Source organism: Durio zibethinus, chromosome 10, assembly GCF_047325235.1.
Source record: "Durio zibethinus cultivar Kanyao isolate XHJ-2024 chromosome 10, ASM4732523v1, whole genome shotgun sequence".
Lineage (NCBI taxonomy): Eukaryota > Viridiplantae > Streptophyta > Magnoliopsida > Malvales > Malvaceae > Durio > Durio zibethinus.
In genome coordinates, this window is record NC_143171.1 from 4,448,810 (window position 1) to 4,463,678 (window position 14,869).

General features: G+C 35.0%; 2 protein-coding genes across 3 annotated transcripts; one reads left to right on the forward strand and one right to left on the reverse strand.

Moving 5' to 3' along the window:
- The first annotated feature begins 1,834 nt into the window (after window positions 1–1,834).
- LOC111293047 (calcium-transporting ATPase 2, plasma membrane-type) lies at window positions 1,835–7,460 on the forward strand. 2 transcript variants are annotated; one of them, XM_022885753.2, is made up of 7 exons: window positions 1,835–2,562; window positions 3,001–3,055; window positions 3,143–5,088; window positions 5,193–5,351; window positions 5,843–6,014; window positions 6,136–6,434; window positions 6,856–7,460. In XM_022885753.2, the coding sequence occupies exons 1-7, from the start codon at window positions 2,389–2,391 to the stop codon at window positions 7,093–7,095; spliced, it is 3,045 nt and encodes a 1,014-aa protein (XP_022741488.1). In that variant the 5' UTR covers window positions 1,835–2,388; the 3' UTR covers window positions 7,096–7,460. The 2 variants fall into 2 exon arrangements, with proteins under 2 accessions (XP_022741488.1, XP_022741487.1); XM_022885752.2 differs by having other exon boundaries at window positions 2,104–2,562; window positions 3,001–5,088.
- Window positions 7,461–8,088: 628 nt separating this feature from the next.
- On the reverse strand, window positions 8,089–13,547 carry HEB1 (ARM repeat superfamily protein). Its single transcript, XM_022885751.2, has 5 exons — window positions 12,407–13,547; window positions 11,452–11,916; window positions 10,277–11,344; window positions 9,714–9,897; window positions 8,089–9,152 (listed from the first exon to the last, which is right to left on the reverse strand). Exons 1-5 carry the CDS (start codon window positions 13,439–13,441, stop codon window positions 8,179–8,181), a joined length of 3,726 nt encoding a protein of 1,241 aa, XP_022741486.2. The 5' UTR covers window positions 13,442–13,547; the 3' UTR covers window positions 8,089–8,178.
- Window positions 13,548–14,869: the final 1,322 nt, after the last annotated feature.

Below are 14,869 nucleotides of genomic sequence, written 5' to 3' on the forward strand. Positions count from 1 at the left end.
TAAAAACGTGATTGATTGAAAAAAATTTTTTTTTCCAAATCGGATGGGATGTTTTAAAAATCAAGCCCCAATGGGTTTTTCTAGAAGTAGTCGTTTATAAAGTTCGAAGGTACGTCAAGTCGAGTGTGCTTTTAACCGCCAACGGTCCAAACTTGAATTCAAGCAGGCCAAGCCTACCTGCTCCCACCCTATATGGTCAAAGACTTCAAAATTTTCTTGGCACATTATTTGATTTCGCCATAAAAAGCACAGTCCGTTAACAATTTGAAATTTTAAAATATGTTATGTTAATATGATATAAATATTATATTAATATAATTAAAAACTTTAAAAATATTTATATATAAAATTAATAAAATTAATAAAATATATTTTATATTAATATAATTATAATATATAATTTGTATATAAAATATAATATAAATATATAAATTTTTATATTTTATATAAAATAAATACATAAATTGGCAGATTTAAGCATCACAACACACGCTTAATTTAAGTGGACCCGACAATGACCATGGCAAAAATCAAGACCAATAATAAATGAATTTTATAAGACGCCATTCACCGAAGAAGAAAGAATGAAATAAAATGAAGAAAAGATCTTTAAAATTGCGTTGAAAAAACGAAGAAACATCAGACTGTGAGTTCCATATTGAATCGACAGTGTCCACTTTTTATTTTCTCAGAAATATTACAAATCATATATATGTATATATATAAAATAAATTTTGTAGCTAAATCAAATGATACATCGAAGAAAATATTTCTAATCTAATGCATGCCTAAATTTTATTGCAACTAACAGTTGGATGTCAATAATCTCTTAACGGAATAATTAAAAAAGACTAACGATATATTACAAGACTTGGGTTGGAGTTCAGACAACCTTAATTTTTTCTCCAATATTAAAAAATAAAAACTACGTCTCCAATACATTTAAAAAAAAAAAAAAACTAACACTGGGGACAAGTGAGAGGGGAACATTAGGGCTTCATGCTACCCTAGACAGTTAAACGCAAGTCATTATCATGAATATTCTCAAGGACAGGCTGGTTGAATGGGGCACTGTTACTGTCTGTATATTATGTAAGTAAGACAAGAGTAGGGATTACATATTGTTCAATTGCAAGTATTGCAGGGACATCTGAAAGAGGGTATTGATTTTTTTTTTTTCTTCAATTTGCAGAAGAAGTTGTTTGTTGAAAAAATGAGTTCCAATGGGCAGTTAGCAAGTTTCGTCGAAAGATGCTCATAACCCTAACACTAGGATTGGCTTGGAGAGCTTAAATATATTGATTATGGACCGAGAAAAAAAAAAGTATTACAAGTCAGAAGATGTTATGCGTGAACAATCAAAGTTGTAGTTAAAATGAGACTTTTAAAATTAAAGGATGTAACGATTGATCATTATAATTAAAAAATTAAATAAAAATTAAAAGTTAGATAGTCATATATTTAAATGATAAGTATCCAAACAAATATACATAATATTTATGTTTCATTTAAATAAATAATAAAATTGATTTTAATAATATTAAAAAAAATAATAATAATTATTATTATTATAATTATGATTAAAATATAAATAATTTTATTAATATTAATATTTAAATTTAATTAATTATGTGATTTTTTCAATCATATAATATTAAAAATACGATAAAATTTAAATGTAAACTTAATAGCAGCATATTACTATTTCTTAGATAACGACATTTATTTAAAAAGAATATTCTCACCGCGTGCCAAGAGCGTATAATCCGCGTACGATAAAGTCCCCACCCGCTGCTTTCCTATATTAGAAAAATGAGACAAAAAAATCCGCCTCAGTGGTCGAACCCATCACTTATGGCTTTTATGTTTTTCTTTCTGAGTTCTCAGTCATGGCTTTAAACAAAAGCAAAAAAGGTGAAAAGCCGTCTTCAATTTCAAATTCAGGAAGCTCGAGTCTCAAACGCGTAAGCCGATTAAACCCTTTGACTTAAAGCCCAAGTAACCCGTTCCATGTGTTTCCAAAATAGTAGGAGAAGCCTTGGAGACGAAGACCAGCTCAAACAACTCTACTTTAATGCATCAAACTTCGGATCCTCCGTTTCTAAATCTTAAATAGAGAAACTTTCTTTCCCATTTAAAAAAAAAAAAAAAAAAAAAACTCTCTCTCTCTTTCTGTTCCGTTTTGATTTTTTTATTTCCAGGAAATTATCTCTGAAACCTCCGCCGTTGTTGGTTTAAGTTTCGAATGCGACTCTTTTTATTTTTATTCGGTTTAAGAGGTTTTTTCTTCGTAGTTTTCAGGATATATTTTGCTCTTATATATTTGAATGAAGGTGAGGAAACCGTTTTAGGAACGAAAGAGATTTGAAAAGTTTTGGAAAAAAAGGGATGGAGAGTTATTTGAGTGAGAACTTTGACCTGAAGTCGAAGCACTCGCCGGAGGAAGCTTTGGAAAAATGGAGAAATGTTTGTGGTTTCGTTAAGAATCCGAAACGGCGGTTTCGATTCACTGCCAACCTCTCCAAACGTTACGAGGCTGCTGCTATGCGCCGTACCAATCAGGTCCGTTCAATTTTGAATCCAGTTTCTGATTTAGAAACTGTTGAAATTTCATTTTCAAGTTCTGTTTTTCATTTTTTTTAATGTAGTAAAGGGGTAGCATTTTGTTACTATATTTGTCTATATTTATCAGATTATATTTTGATGTTTACAAAATCGGCAGAAATTTGCTTGAGTTTTAAGGATTTCGAAGCTTTTCAAAAAGAAAGATAGGAAAAATAGAGTGATATATCTATTGATTGCCATTCTATCTTCTCCAAGTTGATTGAACTTATTTCCAATTTTTAGTTTTATTAATTGGTTTCGCGGTTTCAAATTTCCTTTTTATTTTTCCTCTCCTTTGCTATGCTCCCTTGATTAAATATAATAGGATTATGATAATTCAAATTGGCATTTTAGAGCTTCTTTATTTATTTTTTATTCTGATTTGGAACATTGCAGGAAAAGTTGAGAATTGCTGTATTGGTTTCCAAAGCTGCTTTTCAATTTATCTCAGGTGAGATTTTTGCCGCAAATTCAAGTAAAATTTGTTACATTTTATTTCGAAAATTGCCTTTCACCTTACCTGAATCTTCTTTTGCAGGTGTACAACCTAGTGATTATGTTGTTCCTGAAGAAGTCAAGGCTGCTGGTTTTCAACTTTGTGCTGATGAATTAGGATCCATTGTGGAAGGCCATGATGTAAAGAAACTGAAGTTTCATGGTGGAGTGGGTGGTATTGCTGAAAAACTCTCCACATCAACCACCAGTGGACTAACTTCTGATGCTGCTTTGTTGAATAAAAGACAAGAGATTTATGGAATCAATAAGTTTGCTGAGGCTGAAGCCAAGGGATTCTGGGTATTTGTTTGGGAAGCTCTTCAGGACATGACTCTTATGATCCTCGGGGTGTGTGCTTTTGTGTCGTTGATTGTTGGGATAGCGATGGAAGGGTGGCCAAAGGGAGCACATGATGGACTTGGGATTGTTGCAAGTATCTTGTTGGTTGTGTTTGTCACGGCAACAAGTGATTATCGCCAATCTTTACAGTTCAAGGATTTGGACAAGGAGAAAAAGAAAATCACCATTCAGGTAACAAGAAATGAATGTAGGCAGAAAATGTCTATATATGATTTACTTCCAGGTGATATTGTACACCTTAATATTGGCGACCAAGTCCCTGCTGATGGGCTTTTTGTCTCGGGATTTTCTGTGCTAATTGATGAATCAAGTTTAACAGGGGAGAGCGAGCCGGTAGTGGTGAATACTGAAAACCCTTTTATGCTTTCGGGTACTAAGCTTCAAGATGGATCATGCAAGATGATGGTTACTACTGTTGGGATGAGAACACAATGGGGTAAATTGATGGCAACCCTCAGTGAAGGGGGAGATGATGAGACCCCACTGCAGGTGAAATTGAATGGAGTGGCAACCATTATTGGGAAGGTAGGCTTGTTTTTTGCTGTAGTGACTTTTGCTGTGTTGGTGCAAGGACTGTTTACCAGTAAATTGCAAGAAGGGACAGTTTGGAGTTGGTCTGGCGATGAGGCATTGAAAATGCTGGAGTTCTTTGCTGTTGCAGTTACAATTGTTGTTGTCGCAGTTCCAGAGGGTCTACCATTGGCTGTGACTCTGAGCCTTGCTTTTGCCATGAAGAAGATGATGAATGACAAAGCACTAGTTCGACACCTTGCAGCTTGTGAGACTATGGGGTCAGCAACAAGTATTTGTAGCGATAAAACTGGGACACTAACCACTAATCACATGACGGTTGTGAAATCATGCATTTGCACGAGTGTCAAGGAAGTAGGTAACCATAATAAAGCTTCTTTCTGCTCTGAAATTCCAGAGTCTGCTGTGAAGCTTCTACTACAATCAATTTTTACTAACACTGGGGGTGAAATTGTTACTAACAAAGATGGAAAACGTGAGATATTGGGAACACCCACAGAGACTGCTATATTAGAGTTTGGCTTGTCTCTGGGTGGAGATTTCCAAGCAGAACGACAGGCATCAAAACTTGTTAAGGTTGAACCATTCAACTCTACAAAGAAACGAATGGGAGTGGTGCTAGAGCTTCCTGAAGGAGGGCTACGAGCACACACTAAAGGTGCTTCAGAGATAGTTTTGGCTGGATGCGATAAGGTGATCAATTCAAATGGGGAGGTTGTTCCCCTGGATGAAGAATCCATTAACCATCTTAATGCCACAATTAATCAGTTTGCTAATGAGGCTCTTCGAACCCTTTGTCTTGCCTATGTGGAATTGGAAAATGGTTTCTCCCCTGATAATGCTATTCCAGTTTCTGGGTATACGTGTATAGGAATTGTGGGTATTAAAGATCCTGTTCGCCCTGGTGTCAAACAATCTGTTGCTATTTGTCGTTCTGCTGGGATTACTGTACGAATGGTTACAGGAGACAACATAAACACTGCAAAGGCTATAGCCAGGGAATGTGGAATTCTTACCGATGATGGTATAGCCATTGAAGGTCCAGATTTCAGAGAGAAGAGCGAGGAGGAATTGCTTTCTTTAATTCCTAAGATTCAGGTACTCTCCACATTTTTTTCTCGGCATGAAAACTGTTACCTGTTATGTACTTGTAACAAGGAGAATTCATCTAATTCATATCTAAATTTTCCTTCCTCTTGCAGGTGATGGCTCGATCTTCTCCTATGGACAAGCATACACTGGTAAAGCACTTGCGAACTACATTTGATGAAGTTGTTGCTGTGACTGGTGATGGAACAAATGATGCCCCAGCCTTGCACGAAGCAGATATTGGACTAGCAATGGGCATTGCTGGAACTGAGGTCAGCAATGCATTAATATTTTCACACTGTGCATGCATGTTGTACCCAATCAAATGAAAGAAAATTTCAATCCTAAGAAATTTATATTATAATCATAATAAAAATTATTATGATCTACTGAAGTACATATTCAATGCCATAAGAATGAGTCAGATGGCTATGCATGTTTTCAGTGGAGTGCTAGACATAGCATAGGGTTAAATGAGGAGAAGAGACGAGTTCTTTTGGGTAGCCAGGCTTGAGGAAAGTTGCTTCAACTACAGGAGGGAAGCCAGAATGAATAGTATTATTAATATAAAAATATATTTTAGCTTGAGTTTTAATGTGGCGTTTGCTACTTAATTTGAAAGAATGAAACAATCTTTCATGCACTTGATGTTAGAGTGTTCTAATAGTTAATGTCTTTTGTTAGATGCTAGTAAAATATTTATATGAAGTTATGCTGGATATTAACAATATCAAGATTTAACTAATCTCATTCTCAATTTCAGGTGGCCAAGGAGAGTGCTGATGTCATAATTCTAGATGACAATTTCTCAACAATTGTGACAGTGGCCAAATGGGGCCGCTCAGTATACATAAATATCCAAAAATTTGTACAGTTTCAACTGACAGTCAACATTGTTGCACTGATTGTTAACTTCTCATCAGCATGTTTGACCGGTAAGTTAGGGATACGTTTGTCAACTTCTATTTTAAACTTTTTATTTTTTTAGCTTTCCTTGCGAATGAAAATAATTTTGTTATATTTGCTTATGTTTTTTTGCACCAAATTATACTGCAGGGAGCGCCCCTCTCACAGCTGTTCAGCTATTGTGGGTCAATATGATTATGGATACTTTGGGGGCACTTGCACTTGCAACTGAGCCTCCAACTGATGAACTAATGAAGCGTTCACCAGTTGGAAAGAAAGGAAATTTTATCAGTAATATCATGTGGAGGAATATCTTGGGGCAATCTTTGTATCAGTTGATGGTAATATGGTATCTTCAGGCAAGAGGAAAAGCAATGTTTAATCTCGACAGCCCTGATTCTGACCTGATATTGAACACGCTTATTTTCAATTCATTTGTCTTCTGTCAGGTACCCTTTTATCAAGAACTCCTTGATACTCTTTTAATATATGTTGTCATACACTGAAAGACCTATTTTGTCATGCTAGAGGCAATCAGGAGACAAAAAAATCTATACTGAACTTTGCTACTCGGCCAAAAAGAAAAATTTTTTTGGCTAGGAATTCAGCATTGTTTTTGTTGAAAGGAATACATGCTTGATGTATCATGCTTCTAATTTTAAATTCTTAAGCTTCTGGGATAAGCATAGCCAGCTATCTAAGTTCCATTTTATTTAGTTATCTAGATGATTAACTTTTTTGACTGTCAATGTGTGCATTGTTTAGCCTCAGCACATGATATATCACTAAGGCATGAAGTAAAATTTAAACTTTGTTAAAATCCATGATATTTCCGTTTCTTTACAAAGAATGATTGGTCTTTTCCCACAGGTTTTCAATGAGATCAGCTCCCGTAACATGGAGGAAATCAACGTTTTCAAGGGCATATTAGGTAATTCTGTTTTCGTGGCTGTTCTTTGTTGCACTGCTGTCTTCCAAGTCATCATCATCGAATTTTTGGGTACATTTGCAAGTACAACGCCTCTCACTAGCTCACAGTGGTTCCTAAGCGTGTTCATAGGATTCTTAGGCATGCCAATTGCTGCTGTCATAAAGATGATCCCAGTATGAACCGCAATAATCGTAGATGCTGTTGGCGAATGACTCCAAGAAAGCCTTAATGTCCCTCCTTGCAATATTAGACTAGAATAGCTTTTCTTTGCTTTATTGAAAATGACTGATTTTTCTTGCAATCAAAAAGGTAAATAGAGTTTCCGACCAGGGATCTGCTTGATCAGCATTTAGGTGTGATCAATTTTTTTTTTTTGAAAGACTTTCTGGATTGAATTTTTGTTTATAAGCCGAGTACTAGGTTGCTATATATGTTTTGTAATTCTTGTTCTTAATTTCATTTTCTAATTGACATACAAGTCATGTAAGTATTTCTTCCATATTTTCTAGTAATTGAATATATACCTTATTTGCCTGTGTTAAAATTTTATTTACTTTTTTAACATAAATATATGCGGTGAATCTGGAGATTAGTTCAATTGTTTCATGACATTGTTTTAAAGAAATGATATTCAACAAGCTTGAAAATTAAATTTCAATACTTACGATCTTATATCTTTTTTCTCAACTTTATTTTCGCACGAGAAGTTTCATTACACGGTACCAAATAGCGAGAAATGCCAATATTTTTACCATTTGCAAAAGATTAGAGTTTTATCTCCACATAAGTATAAAGATCTATCTTATGTTCTAATCGTCCAATCCTGGATGGGAATTTATTAGATCATTAAGCTATCATATAACCGTTTCAAATTCATCAGTCTAATCTGCAATTAACCCTGAACTATTATCACTAATTTCTTTTGGTTGAATGTGAAATTTAACTCAATTAGTTTATATAATCAACATTTAATAAATATGAATTTAAAATCTCAACACTTGAAACTTTTCTTTTATTCATAAGCTATGGCTTCTTTTGTATGAAAAAAAACTCCTTTTGGTAACTTCATTGCTTCCATCAGTGCAAAGTTGAGAATGATATACTCAAAAGGTATTAGTTTCTGCTAAAAATTCATATGATACCATTGTGACAAGAACAAGATGACTCTTGCATTAGATCAGTAAGCATTTTGGAACCTAACAATTTGGTTCTTTTATGTTGTTTTTAAAGTTGGGAATTTAGTTTTAACAAAAGATCCCCGTCTATTCTTCCATCTCTGAAAACCTGCCACTTTCATAAACATGATACAACCAAACAGGTTCAAGCAATGCCGTGGCACTATTTAATTTATGGCTTTCATTTTCATCACCTTGTTCTTCGATCTCTCTCACTATACGAGGATAGATGTCTAGCAGAGAAACCAACATCATGTCAAGCCCACTCCACTCTTTGTCTTCTTGTCCGATTAACTTCAGACAAACAAAGCGTAGCAATCCAAGTAGCAGACCAAAGTCCTTCCGTTCTAGCCCTACAACTGAGCTAGCCAAGAAAATCACGCCAACTGCATCCAGTATGCTGCGATTTCCCTTTAGCAATGAAATGATCACTCCCATGAGTTTCTTAAACTCGGGGAATTCGGGTTCAGAAACTCTATCATCCTCTTCTGGATCACCTTCACTCATTTCAGCGAGCTCAATCTTTGCCAAAATTAGGAGCCATGATGGAAAATGGAGCTTAATGTGATTCAATGCAGTCAAATATGACCTCTCTAGACTCTGCTCAAGCATGATTGTAGAACCTAGTGCCAGAACCAAATCAGGTAACCAAGGCTTCGCTACTGCAACAAGTCGTGCTGCATAATTAGAGCCCAAAAACAATTCATTTGAGATGATCAGATCAAGCAAGTCACCCGCAAGACCAAACGACTCCACCGGTGCTGGTAAAGCTTCTGTGGCAGCATTAAGCACTAGATTGAGTAACTTGGTTGCATAGCTAAAGGAGCTCTTCACGCATATAATAAATTCCTTTGACTTCTCTTCCTTAAACTGTGCTATATCTGTAGATAGCAGCCTTAAGGAAGAGATGATGTACTGCATATATGCCGATGTAAACTTCAAGCACCTCCTATGGTTTCGAGAAGCAAAACCCATTGCAATAGAATCAACGATAAACTTGAGAACCATCGTAAGCATCTTCACCTTCTTTGATGTCCGTTTTTGTTTGGTGTAGACAGATCCTACATGAATATAAAAAGTAGTAACATATATAAGAATAATAAGCGTAAGCATGTGTTTATTTACAACACAATCAGAAGCAGGTGGTAAAAATCATAATCTATTCTCTTTACTGTCATTGTTCTTCCAAAAAATCCATTCATAAATCTGGGATGCCAATTCAAACCACCCGTGGAACAAGGAACCGCAATGAGACCTCGAGAAAATGATATTAGTACAAGGGGTCTCTCCTAATCTTGACTTTTGGCGTTAAGAAGTGATTGAAGTCTTTTTTTATTATTATTGAGTAACACTTCGGGGATTTTTTAGTAGAGAAATGTTAGATTTAGACCTTTCGAAATTACTAGTGGATTTCATTCCCGAACAATGTACTTGATTTGTAAACTCAAATCTAAATCCAACCCCATATATACAGGTTCCCAAATGGAATATTGTTGGTTTAGAAACGTTTAAACTTAGTGTTAAAGCACTTTTTGCTATATCCACGCTAAATAGTTCCGTTTGAATGCATATGCACACGCCTTTTGATAATCTGTGCATATGCCTTCTTCCTCATCACTTACCATCACTACTAGAGCTAGAGACATCTGTTTGAGGTTCCCTCCTTTTCTGCCCAGGACGTGTGACCCTCTTGCTGTTGTCCTGCTTAGGTTCTGTAGGTGATTTTCCATTCTTTCCTGAGTCACCTGCTTCAAAGAGCTTATCTGTACAATTAAGCAGGTGATCCATTACCTGGTCTAGCATGGTCTGTCAGAAGATTAAAAAAAAAAGCGCAAAACAGTTAGCAAATCAGTGACCAAATTTTACTTAGAACCACAATAAAGTTAAAATAAAAAAGAGAAAATTTCCAGCGGAGAATATCAAAGAGAAATTGATGGTTGCAGTTTCAAATATTTATTGCTACTAACAAACTTCAGCCAGGTCAAAGTCACAATGTAACCTGATTTACCAGGATCAATGCAAATAAACAATGAAAAGGAATCCTCTAGTTAATTTTGAGTTTTGACCAATCCTACTCCAAAAAGAATTGGTAATCACCAGCTACAACTCTGTAATGCAAATGATAGCTAGAAAGGAAGTTCAAAATAAGCATTGAAGTTTAAGAAAAGTGAAAAGCATATCTTGCCTCTGAAATTGATCCTGAAGAGTCAACACAATCATCCTTCTTCGAATCATAATCGGTTCCATTACTAATGGTAACATTTTGCAGGGCCATCTGCAGAGCAAGAGCTGTGTATGCCGACACTGGATATGGATCCATGTATTCGTAATACTCACACTGCACAATGCTGACCTCAGAGATAACCTTGAGAGCAAGGAATGGCAGTTCCAAAATTTGAGAACCCAACATTGCTTTCCGAGTGTCCTCAGAAGAAAGCATATCTTTTATCTGCCATGATACTCCAATAGCAACCGAATAATCATCCTCGAAATTGGATGACTTTTTCCCACTAACATGTTTCCATTTAACAGAACTTTTTGTTGAAGACTTCGACCTCTTTCTTTTTGCAGGAGAAACATTTTGTTTTGGTGCTTCAGTGTCAAATTTAATATGGCAGCGATAGGCAGTTTTCTGCAAAAGCTTTGTTAGAGCCTCAAACATATTATCAAAGGCATCACATGACATCAATAATTTGTGGGCAGACTTCACTTCAGTTTGCTTTTCTAAATTTTCAGATAAATCACTACAATCAGTGACTAAGCCCATGCAATCTCCAAGGAGCCCAGCTACATTATCTGAAGCCGTGGTGGATAAAATGTCAAAAACAGAAGACTTAGCATGTGCAGTAGGTGCAACAGCAAATAAACTCTTGACCCTTTCACCAGAAAACAACTCTTTAAGGGCATCCTGCTGACTTCGCTCATTTGCAAGGCTGCTGCAAAGGTTGGCTAAGGCAACCAGTAAACCCTCAACCTGAGCTGCATCCAGTTTAGCATTCGACAATAATAAGCTGATGAAAACCTTGACCAGTTCCATAAGAGATTTAAGAGATGCTCCTTCCAATAAAGCAAATTCACAAAACCTTGCTCCAGCTAGTGGAGACCTTTTCATTAGCGTGACACAGCGATTGCATGCCTCCTCAATGGCTAGTCTTATGGGAAAGTATGATGGCATAAGCAGTCTTGTAATTTCCCGAGCAACTGGAGATTGGTCATTTGCAAGTGTATTCAACAAGACTTCTAAACCGACCACCTTTAACAAATAGAGCAATGAACAACATCAAACCCCACGTCCCCATCCAAGGAGAAAGGAATTAAAGTACTACTGATGTAAAATTAAATTTGAAAAGTACTTTATACCTTATTAAATTGGAAAGCTCGGGTGTCCTTTAAAAGAAGAAGGAGATCTACCGTCGCAACTCTTATGGAAAGAACATGATCTAACATCAGATGCCCCAGTCTCGGAAGAAGCACTTTAAGAATTTCATGAGACTGTGGATTGCCAAGCAAATAGATAATGCCATTCAAAGTGGAAAGCCTAACCTCATTGCATGTGTCATATGCCATCTCATCAAAAATTTTCGTAATTATCTTTGTAATGGTTGATGACGGAATAATTTCCCAGAACAAATGGAGGATGCGACAACAACCTTCCACCGCAATAACTCTCACATCAGGACAATCATCCATGAGTAATCTCTCCAACAAAAAGAATTGTTTATCCAGCAATGTATCTTTAGCCTCTTTGGTAGCATCAGGATCTTCAAAAGGGAACAAATCTAAAAGTAAAAGTAATGCATTTTGTCGAACATTTGAATTTGCAACCTGTCAGAGGACCATGGCGCTTAATTAAATACTTGTCATGCAAAACACCCATATACTGAGTTAGAAACTATCAAGTTATAAAGCAAAAGTCATCCTAATTAACAAGGCTAAGATATCTAATCTAAAGGGAAACATCTCCGACAAATTAGTAGTTAGAAAATTTGTAAGGTTCCTATGATTGTTACTTTCGCTACTTGTTTTTATTAGAAGCAAAATCATAACTAACTAAACATATAACCACAATTTAAACATGATTATTTTATATAAAAATAAAATCATGTAGTTTATGTATAAAAAATCAAAACTTTGATTATAAATTCTTAAAAAGAAAAAAAAAATATTTCTAACACTTTTTATTTGGCTCTCTGCTTCTTTCTACATTAAAAGAGACTATCCTAATGCCAGATAAATGTTGAAATTCACATCCACCTTATAAAAAAACAAGTAAACAAAAATTTCCATAAAAAACCACTAGAATCAGTTCACCTACCTGTAAAGAGCGGAAAATCACAGGCTCAGCAAGCCTAAAGAGCAACTTCTCAACTCCATCAACAGTTCTCTGATTAATAAACCCACCTAAAACTCTTCTAATACTACTTCCCAAACCTTTGGAACTCGCATGTATAGCTCCTTCAACTAAACCCATCAAAAACCCGTCTTCAATTTCCCTTTTCAATTCCCCTTCGGCTCCTTTCCATCCCTTAAACACTATCTCACCATAAGCTTCTAACATTGATTTCCTCCCGAATGGAATCTGAGCTTTTATCATCGCCAAACATTCCTTCAAAAACTGCAAACTTAACCCAAATGCAAACGCCACGAATCTCTTCCCTTCGTCCGTTTTCAAAAACAAAGGCTCGATGACACATCGGATTAGCAACAGTTTCAAATCTTCGATGCTTTCGTCTTCAAAATCGAAGAAAGTGAAGGCTTCCCGGAGCGTATAAACTTTGTGAACATCAACCTTTTTCTTCAAAGTTAATGATTTTGAGAGCAAAAATGGCAGCATTTGGGAAATTAGGGTTTCTTTTTCCGGTAAGTTCTGTTTCCACCACTCTTCACAAAAACACGCTATTTCGTTGGATAAACCCGGATCCGACTCGAAAAGGATGAGATTATCGTGTAAAGATCGGACGGCTGGAATTAAATCGGAGTGTTGAAACGCGTTTCGAGGATGCGAAACGCATAAGCCGGTGATGTGAGCGAGAACGCGGAGATTTTCGCTGTCGTTTTTAGCGTCGTCTTGGGGCTTGGAGTTTCGGGTAGACCGGCGGGTGCGTTTTGTGGGCGGAGAATGGGATGGGTCGGTTTCGGAACGGGTCGGTGGGTTTTGAAACGAAAGGATGGAGTCGGATATGCAGAGGTGGAGGCACGGAGGGAGAGTGGAGGAGAGAGGAGAAGAAGGAGGGATTGAGTGGATTAGAGATTTGAGAGTTGATTTTGAGGATTTTAGGGTCAGCTTCAAGGCGGAGGAGAGGAAGTCCTCGGCGGACGACTTGAGGGAGGAGCGGAGCATCTTTTCCATGGCTTCTACTTTTTGAAAAATGGGGGGAATGAAGGAACAGTTAAATTTTTAATTTTTGAGAGCGGAAAAGCTGAGGAGCATGAAGTTTGGGCCGGGTGGGTTTCAAAGTGGAATTTAATCTTTCCAATATTCCGTGGGCTAAGTTGGACATATCTGAACATCATTTTAGCCCACTTCCTTTGAAATATAATTGGACCATTTGGTCGTTTACTTGCTGAAATAGGCCCATGTTTAAACCTGGTTCATCCAACATAGCTTCACCAAAAATAAATCTATTCAAGTGTAGGTTATCCACCGAAGTCTAAAGGTTCATTCAAAATTTAGGTCAAATTTTGGATCAAAAAATTTAAGTCTAGTATCAATTAATAAATTATATATAATTAAAAAAATTATAATTATATAAATATATATGAACATTTTTATTTTTTATATTTTAGTTTTTTAAAAAATATTTTTAAAGTTTTTATTATATAAATTAAATTTAATGAGTATGTTAGAGATTTATTTTTTTAATTTGAGCTAAATTTAAAAATTTTAAAGTCTAAAATATTGAGTCAAATTGGATTCTAATAAATATATCAATAATTAATATCAACTATAAATTTAAATCAAACTTGATCCAACTCGGCCCATAAACATATTTACTCATAAAAATATTAAATTGAGGTGAGAAGGTGAGTTGAAAAAAGGAATTAAATCTAAATAAAATTTGAGATTGTATTGTCAAAATAACAATAATCATTCACCATAAATAAAATATTGTAGTTTTGAAAAGAAAGAGATGAAATTTATAAAATGAAAATTATAATAATTCATTATATAATTCAAAATTGCATGTATAAAAACATTAAATATTAGCAAAAAAAATTAAATATTTGAAAATTTATTTAAAATTTGAAGTTTTAAATGATAAATATTACTTACCAAATTCACTTTGAGTGTGTTTGGTAGAGTGAAATATATATATAAAAAAAAAAAAAGTGGATAGATGAGTGTGTTTGTTAGAAGAAAAATATATCATTTTTTATCCTTATTCACAAAAAAATTAATCATTTCAAATTGAAAAGACAAAACCAAAAAAAAAAAAAGGGGGGGGGGAATATGAATCAAGTATGTAATTTACAAAATTATCCATTATTTTTTAGATTTTATCTTTTTGTTTAAACTTATAAGGGATATAATGAAAAAATAATATATATTTTTCATTTTTTTCCCCTCATTTTTCAATTCTATCAAAAACAATGAATAAAAAGAAAAATATTTTTTCCTTCTACTTCTTCATTTTCACGTCAAGCATATTATGAAAAGAAAGTAAAACCAATAGAACCTTTTTTGTTAGTATTTGTTTACTCACAATTGATGTAAATCAAAACACAAGCCATTTCCTGATCCATTTTGTATCAAGTGATATTCAACCACTTAATTAAG

Coding starts and splice junctions, on each gene's coding strand:
- LOC111293047 (XM_022885752.2), top strand. CDS start 2,389: ATGGAGAGTTATTTGAGTGAGAACTTTGACCTGAAGTCGAAGCACTCG. Junction 5,089..5,192: donor CTTTAATTCCTAAGATTCAG/GTACTCTCCACA, acceptor TTCCTCTTGCAG/GTGATGGCTCGATCTTCTCC. Junction 6,015..6,135: donor CTCATCAGCATGTTTGACCG/GTAAGTTAGGGA, acceptor ATTATACTGCAG/GGAGCGCCCCTCTCACAGCT.
- HEB1 (XM_022885751.2), bottom strand. CDS start 13,441: ATGGAAAAGATGCTCCGCTCCTCCCTCAAGTCGTCCGCCGAGGACTTC. Junction 11,917..12,406: donor TGATTTTCCGCTCTTTACAG/GTAGGTGAACTG, acceptor GTCCTCTGACAG/GTTGCAAATTCAAATGTTCG. Junction 9,898..10,276: donor CTTCAGGATCAATTTCAGAG/GCAAGATATGCT, acceptor ATCTTCTGACAG/ACCATGCTAGACCAGGTAAT.